At 40.1% G+C, this 12,352-nt stretch overlaps 3 protein-coding genes across 3 annotated transcripts; 2 read left to right on the top strand and 1 right to left on the bottom strand.

The window, feature by feature from the left end:
• Positions 1–1,431: 1,431 nt before the first annotated feature.
• CBG10792 lies at positions 1,432–4,637 on the top strand (the record flags this gene model as incomplete). Its single annotated transcript, XM_045236390.1, has 10 exons — positions 1,432–1,552; positions 1,602–1,815; positions 2,637–2,780; positions 2,827–2,913; positions 2,957–3,245; positions 3,290–3,509; positions 3,556–3,668; positions 3,714–3,941; positions 3,985–4,148; positions 4,205–4,637. The coding sequence occupies 10 exons, from the start codon at positions 1,432–1,434 to the stop codon at positions 4,635–4,637; spliced, it is 2,013 nt and encodes a 670-aa protein (XP_045094359.1).
• An 832-nt stretch (positions 4,638–5,469) lies between these two features.
• On the top strand, positions 5,470–6,316 carry CBG10791 (the record flags this gene model as incomplete). Its single annotated transcript, XM_002639921.1, has 3 exons — positions 5,470–5,668; positions 5,778–6,029; positions 6,078–6,316. The coding sequence occupies 3 exons, from the start codon at positions 5,470–5,472 to the stop codon at positions 6,314–6,316; spliced, it is 690 nt and encodes a 229-aa protein (XP_002639967.1).
• A 949-nt stretch (positions 6,317–7,265) lies between these two features.
• Cbr-chd-1 lies at positions 7,266–12,274 on the bottom strand (the record flags this gene model as incomplete). Its single annotated transcript, XM_045236382.1, has 10 exons — positions 7,266–7,286; positions 7,333–7,742; positions 7,793–7,967; positions 8,014–8,445; positions 8,497–8,671; positions 8,885–10,887; positions 10,934–11,551; positions 11,592–11,846; positions 11,894–12,036; positions 12,109–12,274. 10 exons carry the CDS (start codon positions 12,272–12,274, stop codon positions 7,266–7,268), a joined length of 4,398 nt encoding a protein of 1,465 aa, XP_045094358.1.
• Positions 12,275–12,352: the final 78 nt, after the last annotated feature.

The following is a 12,352-nucleotide window of genomic DNA, read 5'->3' as shown; positions in this document are numbered from 1 at the left end:
ATCGCATTCCTTTTATGACACGAGACCATTATTTTTGTGTATGGTGTTCTGATGGAAAAAAGGGTAAAAAGAAGAAGAAGAAGAGGAAAAGAGAGTGAACAATGGGAGTATCAAATAGTTTTGTGATTGTTGCGAAAGGGCGGGAACCAACAGTTTAGTTTTTTATGACTTACGTTTTGCAAAAGGAATCATTGGAACCAACTTTTAAAGGAACTTGTAATATTACTGTATCGAATAAAACATATCTAATCTTGACAACTTCAGTAAAGAAATTATAGACTGTGGAAATCATAAAAGCTATAAAGCTATAGTAGTTACTCTAATAAAAGCTGACCCTATACTTGCTCAATTATCTCAATTTCCATGGAAGATATAAACATTTCGTCGACAGATAAATTGATCATCACACTATCATCAAACTTTTATCAGTTGAATAATTGTGATATCTTTCAAAGGAAACGAGACGATTTTCCAGGGTTTCCCAATAAATAGTTTTCGACATTGATTTTCTATAATATTTTTTTGGAAAAACTGAAATTTCTGAACCTTCGGATTTTCAGATTTTTCCCACTAATTAGTTTTTTTTCCAGCGAAGCTCACCTGTATCTAACCGGAAAAGAAAATGTCGTTTAGAAAGCTTGTCAGAATTTTCTCTAAATTCATTTTTCTCTGAAAAGGATCATTTATAGAATCGAGTATAGGATTATTTGAAACAAAAGCGGCTACCTGCAACACTGGCTGAAACTCGAATTAAATCAATCTGGAAATGTGAGATTTACGCGAGTCTTCGAGTCTTGTAAAAGATCTTATTGTAAAAGATCTTCTTGTAAAAGATCTCAAATAACGTTTAAAGGCAAAAATGTTTGTCTTGAAATCAGCAACATTTTATTAGTTGACAAAATGTTTGAGACTCAAACAGGAAACGAGATAATTTGGGTCAAAGGAAGGATCTTTTTAAGGAGTATCACAGATTTTAAAAGTGAAAATTCACACGGTATTTTTCATGAGAAACGTAGATTTTTTTTTGAAAAGTAGGACATAAAAACGAAATTATTCAAAAACTAATTGATTTTCACTTCACGCGTTTTCGTGATCCGCGGCCGGCTCGGCTAGCCGCGGCTTTTCACGGCTTTCATAAAAAATCCGCGGCCGGCCTCGGCCTCAAAAATCGAGCCGCGGCTGAGGCCGGCCGCGGCCAGCCGCCTTTTTGCACAGCCTTGTTTCCAATCGTCTAATTTCGAATAAAATATATTTTTAAAACATAACCCAAAACTCAATTCTTCCTCAAAAAAATCGTTTGAAACTGGGGCACAAGTCAGCCGACGTGGATCGACGCGCAATTCAATCAACGTGGATTGTCCAGGGACCATCTGCCTCCTAAAACTTCCAGGCTCCCCATTGAGCCTAGTTCCCCTGTTATCTATCTCAAAAATGCATCGAATAACCTGGAATCGAAAATCCAAGCCATTTTTCTTCCGTATGCTTATCTATGGAGTCCTTTTTCAACTTTTCATTATGATGTTCGTCTTTAGATCTAGTTCTAAACTTGAAGGTATTCTTTGAAAATTTTGATTGGCATTTTGTTCAAGAAAAGAATTCAGAATCAGAATTCCGTGACTACGACCATGAGAACAACTACATGAATAAGTGTTCTCTTCCAGTTTACGATTTTTGGGATTCAAAAGTGATGAGATATGTGGATTATAACTACGACCCAACTAACAAATGTGATAAGAATTTCAAGCAGTATACGAAATTGGTCAATGGTAGCTGGGGGATTGTAGAAGAGAGGAAAGGAACAAATTGTTCAGCGAGGTTAGTTGAAATTCTCCATTTACTGCGATTGGTTCAATTATCTCTAGTTCCGTAAGAGATACGAAAAAGTCTGGAAGACAAACATTTTATCAGTTGACAGATTTTTTATATCTGCTATAGGAACCGTGATAATTGAGTCAAAGATCAAGTATAAATAGGCAGCGTTTTCCCTACAGTAATCCTTTCCATGTTCGGTTATTTTTCTCTACAGTATATCAAAGGCGGAGAGCACACCAACTGGGAGGAAAAGCAAAAGTGGGAACAACCATCTGGGAGGAAAAATGGGCGGAGCTTAATTTGCAACCCTGGCACGCTTTTGCCGCATGGTTTTTTTCTTGACCAGGTACCAAGTGGTAAAAATAAACCATGCGGCAAAACCGTGCCAGGGTTGCAAATTACGCCGCCAATTTTTCCTCCCAGATGGTTCTTCCCACTTTTTGTTTTCCTCCCAGTTGGTGTGCTCTCCTCAGTTGACCCAAAAACTGCAAAAAGTTTGGAACGCTTCACGAATTTGCGTGTCATCCTTGCGCAGGGGCCATGCTAATCTTCTCTGTATTGTTCCAATTTTAGTATATGTTCTCGGAAGAACAAATACTGGAGATGGGCGGTTCACTTATATAGGGGTATCTGGGAGAGCAGCCGACATCTCACGACTTGCGCCAACCACTATGCCTTGTACAGGGGATGGATGTGTGCTCCTGGGAAAGCTAGAAACCAAGGGGGCCCTGTTGTTGGACTCCAAGCATACTAGAAATACTAGACCAAATATAAGAAGGCAAAATATCCAAATCTCAAATATTACCCTTGTTATCCTTTTCCAGATGTATAGAAGGAATTGACGACTGGAATCTTCGACTCTCCGATTGGATGAAATCAGAAGCTGTAAACTGTGAATTCCTTGAGGCTGTCTGCTGGGAAGATGACACCGAAGTCTATGGATACATTCATACACAAATCATACCAAAGTGAACATAACAATAATTTGTTATTTGAAATCTAAAGTCATTCCAGACAGCCTACAACCCCGAAAACCTCAACAGATCAGCCAAGTGTTTTTGTATTTCTTTTTGATTCAATGAGCACTGGATCAGCAAAACGGTACAACAAACTTTTTTTGCGGAATCTCTTATTCTTTTTCCAGATCGTTCCCCAAAACCCTATCGCTCCTTTCTTCTCGTCTAGATTCTGTTGAATTCCCATTTGTAAACAAAGTTGGAGAGAACAGTATGCCGAATGGGTTTTCACTGTGGTTTGGTATGTCTTCCTGTTTGGTTGTGGCTACAGTTTTTTTTTCAGGAAAGTTATTAGAGCCAGTTCTTGGAAAGAACTACGGTGGGGTCGATGTAGAGGCGGATTGGAACTCAACGTCATATTGTTATACTCATTTGAACGGATCGATTTTTGGAGAGTTCGAAAAACATGGATACATGGTAAGTTAGGATTTGCGTAAATTAAATTGTGAAAATTTTCACAGACGCTTAATATCGACGACTGGAATGCACAAATGGTCAACTATCCGGACTGCAAAGGATTCAAAGATCCGCCCACTCATCACTACATGCATCCATTCTATATGGCTAACGATCAGTTTGCGACCAGTATCACCAAAAAGCACTTGAAGGGGAAGTTGTTGTGTAGAGAAGAACGACATCCAGCGTTTGAGTATTTTCAAGACTTTGTGAATACTTATAAAGGTTAGGAAGGCTGTAAGAAAAGCCTTCTGAATTGAAAAGTTTCTAGACAAACCAATGTTCACCTGGACGTGGATCAACACTGCTGGGCACGATGATTTCAACGGATTGATGAGAGTAGATAAAGAGATGGTGGAGATTATTGAGAAGAATATGGAGACGGTGAGATCCCTTATGTCCGGAAATTTCAATAAACATTAATTTCAGTTCGAAAACTCTTTCTTCATTTTCATGGGAGACCATGGATTCCGTATGGGAATGAAGAAGTTCATGGAGACTGCTATCGGCGGTGTAGAGATTAGCAACCCATACCTTTCGATTTCAATTCCAAAGAAGCTTCGAAAGGATCAATCAGTTTTGGAAATAATGAGAGAAAACTCCAAGAAACTCCAAACTCATTTTGACACTCGAGCCACTCTCTTGGATATTTTGAAGGTGATTCGTGGATTAGAAAACTCTTTGAAGACACTTTTTTCAGCACCAGCCATCGGCATCGTTCACGGATCGGTCCCTTTTGGAAATTCCTGGGGAAAGAGGAAACTCTTATCTTCGTCATCAACCAGCATTTCCAAGAACATGTGGGAGCCTTCCAATTCCACCGGAATACTGTATCTGTCAAATAGAGAAAACTCCAGTTACAGAGTATGTCATTTTTTCTAATAATCAATGGAGCGCGTCTGAATGGTTTTTTTTTCCAGTGAGAACCTCCGGGAGCGATTTGGACACATGCTCATCGACCATATTCATGACATGTTGGACCATTCAAACTATACATGGATGTGTGAGAAATACAAGTTCAGAGAGACTATATCTTTTTTCCACTATGGTCGTGCCAATAAGTCTGATTCCCCAAATAACTACGAGATTACTGTAATTGCCGATTTTCCAAGTTATGCTCAATTTCGGGCAATCTTGGCACATGATAAGAAAGCAAGCCATGTGTCATTTGGAAACATTGTGAGATTGGACAGATACTTAAAAACTGGAAGCTGTACGAATAATAGTAAATTTGAGAAAATGTGTTTTTGTAAAAGTTTGACATGGACCGAGAGATGGACGTATCTAGTGGATAAGAAAATGAGAGAGATGGATGACACACTAGGATATTATTTTCCTTTTTTACTTTCTTGATTTGTTCTTTTTTCAATAAAATTGTTGATTCGTGAAAACTCGAAGAACATTCAGATGCGTTGAGCTTTAAATTTTCATATTATGAGCTCACGACCTAAAGTAAAATATTACGACACTATTTACCATTTAGAATCTAAACAAGTCAAAAATATTTCGATTATTTTTTCTTACAGTAATCCTTTCACTTTTCCAAAATTTCTCCCTGCAGTAATCATTTTCATTTTCGTATATTTTTCCCTACAGCAATATTTTTCATTTGTGATTAGATTTCCCTACAGTAATCCTTTTATTTTTTTTTCGTTCATTTCCCCTACAGTAATCCTTCTCATTCCCGATTGTTTTCCTATTTACAGTAATCCTTTTTCGGTTTCTCTAAAAATTTAGGTCAAAAGTCGCAAAAAATTCGGAACGCTTCACGAATTTGCGTGTCATCCTTGCGCAGGGGCCGTGCTAATCTTCTCTGTATTGTTCCAATTTTAGTATATGTTCTCGGAAGAACGAATACACGAAACGGGCGGTTTTTTATACGTATAGGGGTATCTGGGAGAGCAGTCGACATCTCACGAAAGGATAGTTTCCAAATCAAGACATTGAAAATTAGATCGATAAGATTTCACAAAATTGTTACCAAAACTTTTTTGGCTTCCCGTGAACCTGACTTTTTCTTGAGCTATTTTCTTCCTCTCACGTGCCCGATCCGCTCAAATATTGACCTGACGAATCAATCAGGGATTCAACGATAAGCCTTGTAGCCATCTGCATCACAACTTTCTGAAGGGAGCCCTCCCCATTTTCAATCAACCGAAAACCGAAAAAGTTTAAAGGATCAAACATGTCACTGAAAAAAGAATCGCCTGTGACCATTCTACAAGCAATCATCTTCATTCAATTCGGTCTGAGCTTCTCGATCACTATCCTCACAACCATCGGAATTGCATTCGGGTATCCAGTAGCTTCACATTATCTGTTGGCTCTTCTTCAAGTGATCGTTGCCGTTCCTGGTATCGTCTACATTGCTCTTCAAGGAAATAGTAAGGAAATTGGGGAGAGAAGATTTCATAGAGTTTGTAGTAAGATTCAGGGGCAGGAGCTGTCTTTCTATAATCGATTTCTGTAACGATTCTATTATCATTCTTGCAGTCTGGATCGCAGTATACATCAGTTTCCAACTGGTGACTGCTTCGTGTGAGATCTACTGGTTGATCTACATGATTTTCGACAAACAGTCTGCCGGTGCCTGGCTTGTACTCGCTTGTCTAACTTTTGTGAATATCGTGGCAGTTGTGATTGCGATATGGTTCCGTCAGACTGTTCTCAAGGTTCCATGCAAGAAGAATAATAAGATCGGAGCAAAGGATTTGGATATGAAAAGTGAGAAACCGGATATGAAAGGTTTTTTTGAATGAAGATTTAGAGAATCAAGTATTTATGAATTTCCAGTTCCGTCCACCTCAATGAGCGAAGTGGAGAAATCAAAAGGTGCTTCTTCCAAATCGAAATCGACCTCTTCGATCAAAAAGCCTCCATCTCGTTCCATGGAAAGATCGGATATGAGTGAGAAGTCATCGAAAGGAAGTCTGAAAGTTCGAAAAACCAAAAAGAGCAGCTCTCCATCAATGCCATTGGATAGTCGTGAAACGACTTCTCTCTCCAGATCCTCTTCGAAAACTGCTGATTGATTTTTCATATTCCTTTATTTCTCTTTTCTAAATGTTTATAAATAAAGTATTCTTGTGTAGAATTGTTTGATATTTTCTGGTTCTTGGAGGTTCGAATTTTCAGAAATTCCAGATTTTTAAAATTTTGAGAATTTTTCAAAAATTTTGGAATTCCGGTTTTTTGAAAATTTCGATTTTTTAGAATGTTGGAACAATTTTAGCTCATTTCAAACGATTTTAAATAGATAATTTAAATAGATTTTTAGACCAATCTCAGTAATTTTCAGACTTTTTTCACCCCGATATTTTCGATTTTAAATACTAAACTTTTTTTCAAAATTTCAACTTTTTCGATGAGTCAAAAGCTTTGGAATTTTTTCTGAAATTTGAAACTTTCGGACGTTTTTTCGAAAAATTTTGACAGAACTTTTTACCTCAAGGAGCCAGTTGGCTCAGTCTACAGGACTAGAACACAGTTGCTCACAAAATCGAATATAATTTCAACTCTTCTTTATATAAAGATCAAAATTGTGGCGCCTAAAGAGACAATACGAAAAAAAGTAGATTTTCAATTATTAATTATAACAAAAAGGGATATTAGCACATCTACAGCGAATCACGAGAAAAGAAAAAAAAAGAGAAATCGAGGATTACTTGAAGTTATAAAAAAGAGAGGGGCGTGGTGGATGATGATGAGATAAACCCGGGAAAGGACAAGAAAACACATTCAGAAATGGTTCGGGGAAGATATAATCGAGCTAGATGAATCTGGAATGACATGGCATAGATTTGAAAAATAAAATTCTAAGATATGAAAAATACGACTATTATCAACGGGGACAACGGGATTGGGGTGACAAGAAAGCGGGTTGGGGAGAAAATATCGCAGTTTTGTTGGAAAATGTATAACCCGTGTATTTGAAAGTTATAGTATTAGAATAGAGATATATGATGATGTGAAAAAGATTGACTAGTGCTTGCGGTGTTTTTCCTGAAAATAAAGAATTCAAATTCTCGTTCTTTAATATCTAAAATACCTTTTGGTGATCTCTGTGATGATCCCTGCTCGTTCCTTCTCTATGGTCTTTTCTTTTCTCTGGTCGATGGTTCTTCTCTTTAGATTCCTTTGGCTGCTTCTCTTCCTTACTCTTATGATGATGGTGATGATGGTGATGATTTTTATGCTTATCCGAAGTGATTTGTCTGTATCTATCAGCCATCTCTCCAGGCTCTCTCAGAGTGAACTTGGACAGGAATATCCACAAATAGTTGTACCACTTTCGGATATTCGTCTTTGGCTTCTTCTTCAACAACGTCTCCAGATTAGCCAGGAACGAGTCACCTAGTCGAGTAAGGTACTTGGTTTCATCTTCCTTATTTTTCGTTTCTTGAGCCTCTTTCAGCTTCTTCATGTACTTGTGAACGGGCATACACAGTTTCACGCATTCTGAAACATTTAGAAATGATTTTTCGAATTAATTTCATTGGATATGTTACCTAGGAATGGTTTTGCACTGCTATCCTCGAGAACACCTCCATAAAGAGACTTGTCAATCGTGAGAACAGAAAGCTGGTCTTTGAGACTACTTCTGCTTTTATCCTCACTCTTTTCCTTCTTCTCCTTCTTTTTGTGATCTGCATCTGGTGCCACGTTGTTGGTATGTTTCTTCTTCTGAAACTAAAATGTTTATCATTTATCACAATCAAATGAGATTTACCTTATCTGGTGCCCCTGAAGGTGTGTCATCGGCTTTTCGCTTCCTATCCTTCTTCTCTGGACCCTTCTTCTTATCTTTGGCCATCAACTTCAACAAGTAATCCACTCGAACTTGCAAATTCTTTCCTTGTGGCTTTTTGGTTTTATCCTTGATGAAAATCTTGTCAGCCAAGCCAAGTGATGGATCCATTTTTATCGCTTCCCAGCTACCGTATCCGTACTTCCAGACACCCCAGAGAAGTGCACCATCATCGTCCCACTTCCATTCAACATCCCATCCTTTTTGTGGTTTCGCGTTCATCGGTGGTTTGAATGACGTCTTCTTGTCCACGGATTTGAGAGCTTCGTGAAGAGGTTTGAGTTCCGCATGACTCCGTTCGATCTGCTTCAAGTTGACATCGCAGGTTTGGAATTTGAATTTGCGATCGGCATCCTGCAAGAAATAAGAATTAGAAAACTACATGCAGAAAATGGATGAGCTCACCTTTTCTTTCTTGTCAGCTCCTTCTGCTGAACTACTCGCAGCTCTTCCATTCTTCTCTGCACTATCGAACTCATCGGCCGCCTTTTTGCACGCCTCAGTCAAACTCTCAACGAGCTTCATTACCTCCTCAGTGCTGTGTTCTTCGAGTTCCGCGTCTTGAGCGATTTCCTCGAGTCTGAGAATATAAAGATAAAAAATGGTTGGATAGAGAGATGTGTGTGTGTGTGATTGGAGGGAGAGAAATAAGGGGTAAATGAGAGAACCTTGGGAAAAGTTACAACTCTCTGGCACAACTGACTTCGCTCTAACCAAACTAAAGAAAATAAAGAAAAAGGAGAAAAAGAAGAACAAAGGTCAACAGAGAGGAACAGCAAGCAACATCACGTACCTTTCAAGAGGCATTGAAAACTTCCGGAATGCGCGAATGAATCGTTTGATTTCAGCCACAGTGAAACTTCCAATCTTCTTCTTTGACTTCTTTTTCCCACCGTCCTCTTCATCATCGTCATCATCTCCATCTTCACCATCTTCCACCACCTGGGGCATCGGTTGCTTCCTCTGTCGTGGCGCCAAATTCATCTCAGCCAGCTCCTTCATCCTCTCCTCTTCCAGAATCCGATTCCTATCCTCTTCTGGAATAATCGCTGCCCATTCATCTGTCGCAGCCGCGATGTCTTTCTCCTCATCAATAGCAAAGTTGGCGTATTTGAAAGAACTCAAAAGTTCATTTTCTTTCAGAACCTCTTCCTCAGCTTCGCGTGTTTCAGCTCCCATCAGGATTCGGTCAATGTCGACTTCCGGCTCCTGCTCTTCTCCTTCTTTTTCCTTGAACAGTTCGACAGCACCAAACTTCAAAATCGCGCTGAGCTCTTGTTTGTCGAAAGGAACGCTTCCACTAGCAGTTGCGTTTTTGGAGAGAACTGTTTTTCCAGTAGTGTCCATTCGTTGAATCACCAAATGATCCAGAACCAGTTTCCTTTTGGCTCTTTCCACAATTTCCTCTTCAACGGATCCTTTCGTGACGAGACGGTAGATGTTGACAGTTTTGGTCTGACCAATACGATGGGCACGAGACATTGCTTGCAGATCGTTCTGAGGATTCCAGTCAGAATCGAAAATGATCACAGTGTCAGCAGTAGCCAAATTGATTCCCAATCCTCCTGCCCTCGTCGATAGGAGGAATGCAAAATCCGTGGATCCGGGTGCATTGTAATGATCCAATGCCTGCTTCCTCAAATCAGCTCTCATGGATCCATCCAATCGTTGTGAGGGGAACCTTCGAAGCTGGAGGTATTCTTGAAGGATGTCGAGCATCATGACCATTTGAGAGAAGATCAACACTCGATGTCCTTTGTCTCTCAGCCGACACAGAAGTTTGTCAAGAAGGATCAGTTTTCCAGATGACTTCAGAAGTTGTTGCAGTCTTCCTTGGGCATCGTCATAGATGTAATCGTACTGTCTCGTCAGGGAAGCATGATTACAACACTTCTTCAATTCCATCACCAAATTCACAAATCCATTGATTGATCCTTTGACTCCTTTCGACAATTCCCGATAGTTCTTTGTCAGAATCCACTTGTAAAACTGCTTCTGATGAGCGGTCATGTCCACTCTCAGAATCTGTTCTGTCTTCGGCGGCAACGACTTCTCCACATCTTTCTTGACACGTCTCAACAAGAACGGTTCGAGTTTCTTGTGAAGCGCCGAGATTCCTTTATGATTTGATTCATTGTGAGCCGTCTCGAATTCCTCCCAGCAATCAAACTTTTCAGGCATAATGAAGTGGAGGAGCGCCCACAGCTCTTTGAGAGAATTCTGAAGTGGTGTTCCAGTGATGAGGAGTTTGTGATTGAATCGGAACTGAATCAAGCACTTGTAGAGAAGAGATTCGTCATTTTTCAGGCGATGAGCTTCGTCGACAAGAAGTGCTGCCCAATCGACAGATGATAGGAAGGCTTTGTCTTTGAGAAGAATCTCATAAGTTGTTAGAATCGCATTGACTTTCATTTTCTTGGTTCCTCCAACGAACCATTCGTATTGCCGAATCATGTCTCTGGACACCACATCACCCATGTAAATAATCAGATTGATATCTGGAGCCCATTGAGCAAACTCCTTCTGCCATGCAGCCATAGTGGAAAGTGGGACGACTACAAGATAGGGCCCAGCAAGGTCGTAACGATGGAAAAGAGAAGCAAGAAGCGAAATCGATTGGATCGTTTTTCCCAATCCCATCTCGTCGGCCAAAATTGAACTGTTTCCTTTGCACCAAGCATATATCATCCAGTTGAGACCTTCGAGTTGATAGTCACGAAGTTTGTGGTCTCCATTGGTTTTCAGGTAATCTGGTTGGGACTCGAGTTTTTCGAATTTCGGACGCTTCCGGAGCACCTAGAAGCAAAATTAATATCAACTGTTTTCTCCTTTTTCTCATTACCGTAGCATTTTTATTAGGTGGTTTCAGATTTTCGACCCGATGATAGTAACCTTGTATTTGATCGGGCGCAACCATCTTCTCATCTTCCCACGTACAATCCGCATATGGTAATCCGGACCACTTGATCAGAAATTCCGTAGCAAATGATCCATCTGGAGCACGGTCCCGGGAAGTCTGATGTGCCACCACCCGTTCCACCTTTTTGTATTCTTCACAGAGTTCCTCAGCCATTTGTTGCTCACATTCGTAGAATTCAATGTACTCTTTGTCAGCCGACCGTTTCCACATCTCCACTTCTTTTTGCTTCTTCACATAATTCTGAACTTTCTTTATTCCTTTTGCATGCATTATCGTCAACGAGTTCTCGGATTCCCATGTGTTATGTAGATGACTCCATCCTGTCCATTTCACAAAGAACTGCTTTTCAGTCTTCTCAACTGGCTGCTCATTAGGATCTCCCTTCTCCGCCACGTTGTAACAAGTTGTACCGGATCCAGTTGCTCCAGGAACTCCGATCCTCCATTTGATAACACGTTCGACGGTTTCGGTTAACACCGCTGGTCCCTCGACGGGTACTGCTGGTCCTTCATCCCATTCCAGGACGTCGTCGTCGTCAATCTGAAAGTATGCAATGGAAAATAACAAAGGCTCAAAATACACTTACATCCTCATCTGAATTCTTCTCAACGTAACTGACATTTCCCTTCACTGATTTCCTTTTAATCACTGATTGGACAACTTTCTTCACAACGGTTTTCTTAACAGCACTCCGCCTTGACGACTTCTTTTTTCTACCACCATCATCCCATTCGTCGTCGTCCGAAGATTCAGATTCCCCCGACTTTTCACTAACCGACTCCTCCGTACGTTTCGAACGTTGTGAGCGGCGAAAATAGTTTTCTTCTTCGAGTAGCTGAAATTAAATTCTGAAAATAAGATCCTTGTTAATGAGAGATTCACCTTTCTGGTCTCCGCATCCATCCCCCGACTATTATTGACTTTCTTCTTCGGAGCTGGTTCATCTGCTTCTGAGTTTGAGGAATCTCCACTGGACTCTTCACTGTCATCACTTTGTTCTGACGTACTGTCCGGAGACTTCTCTGCTGAAAATTAGGTCATTTTCTTCTTTTTGCTGACTTTTGCATCATCATCCTCTCCCAAAAGATATAACTTACCTTTTGCCTCGTTCTCGTAATCACTGTCTTCTTCTTCCTTCTCTTCACTTGACCCAGATCCGGAACTGACACCTTCTTCAATAACCTTAGTTTTTCTCATCGGCTCATCTGACTTCTCATCTGAGTCCGCATCACTTCCAGATGATGATTCAGACTGATTCCACATCCCTACAATCAACTATTTTTAAAACAGTAATTGAGTCAAAACTACAGTAAGACGGGAGCTATAGATCAGAACTTTATT

Source organism: Caenorhabditis briggsae (genome assembly GCF_000004555.2).
Source record: "Caenorhabditis briggsae complete genome, chrI, whole genome shotgun sequence".
In the NCBI taxonomy this organism is placed as follows: Eukaryota; Metazoa; Nematoda; class Chromadorea; order Rhabditida; family Rhabditidae; genus Caenorhabditis; species Caenorhabditis briggsae.
Note: the sequence above shows the minus strand (reverse complement) of the source record. Positions and strands in the feature narration are given on the sequence as shown.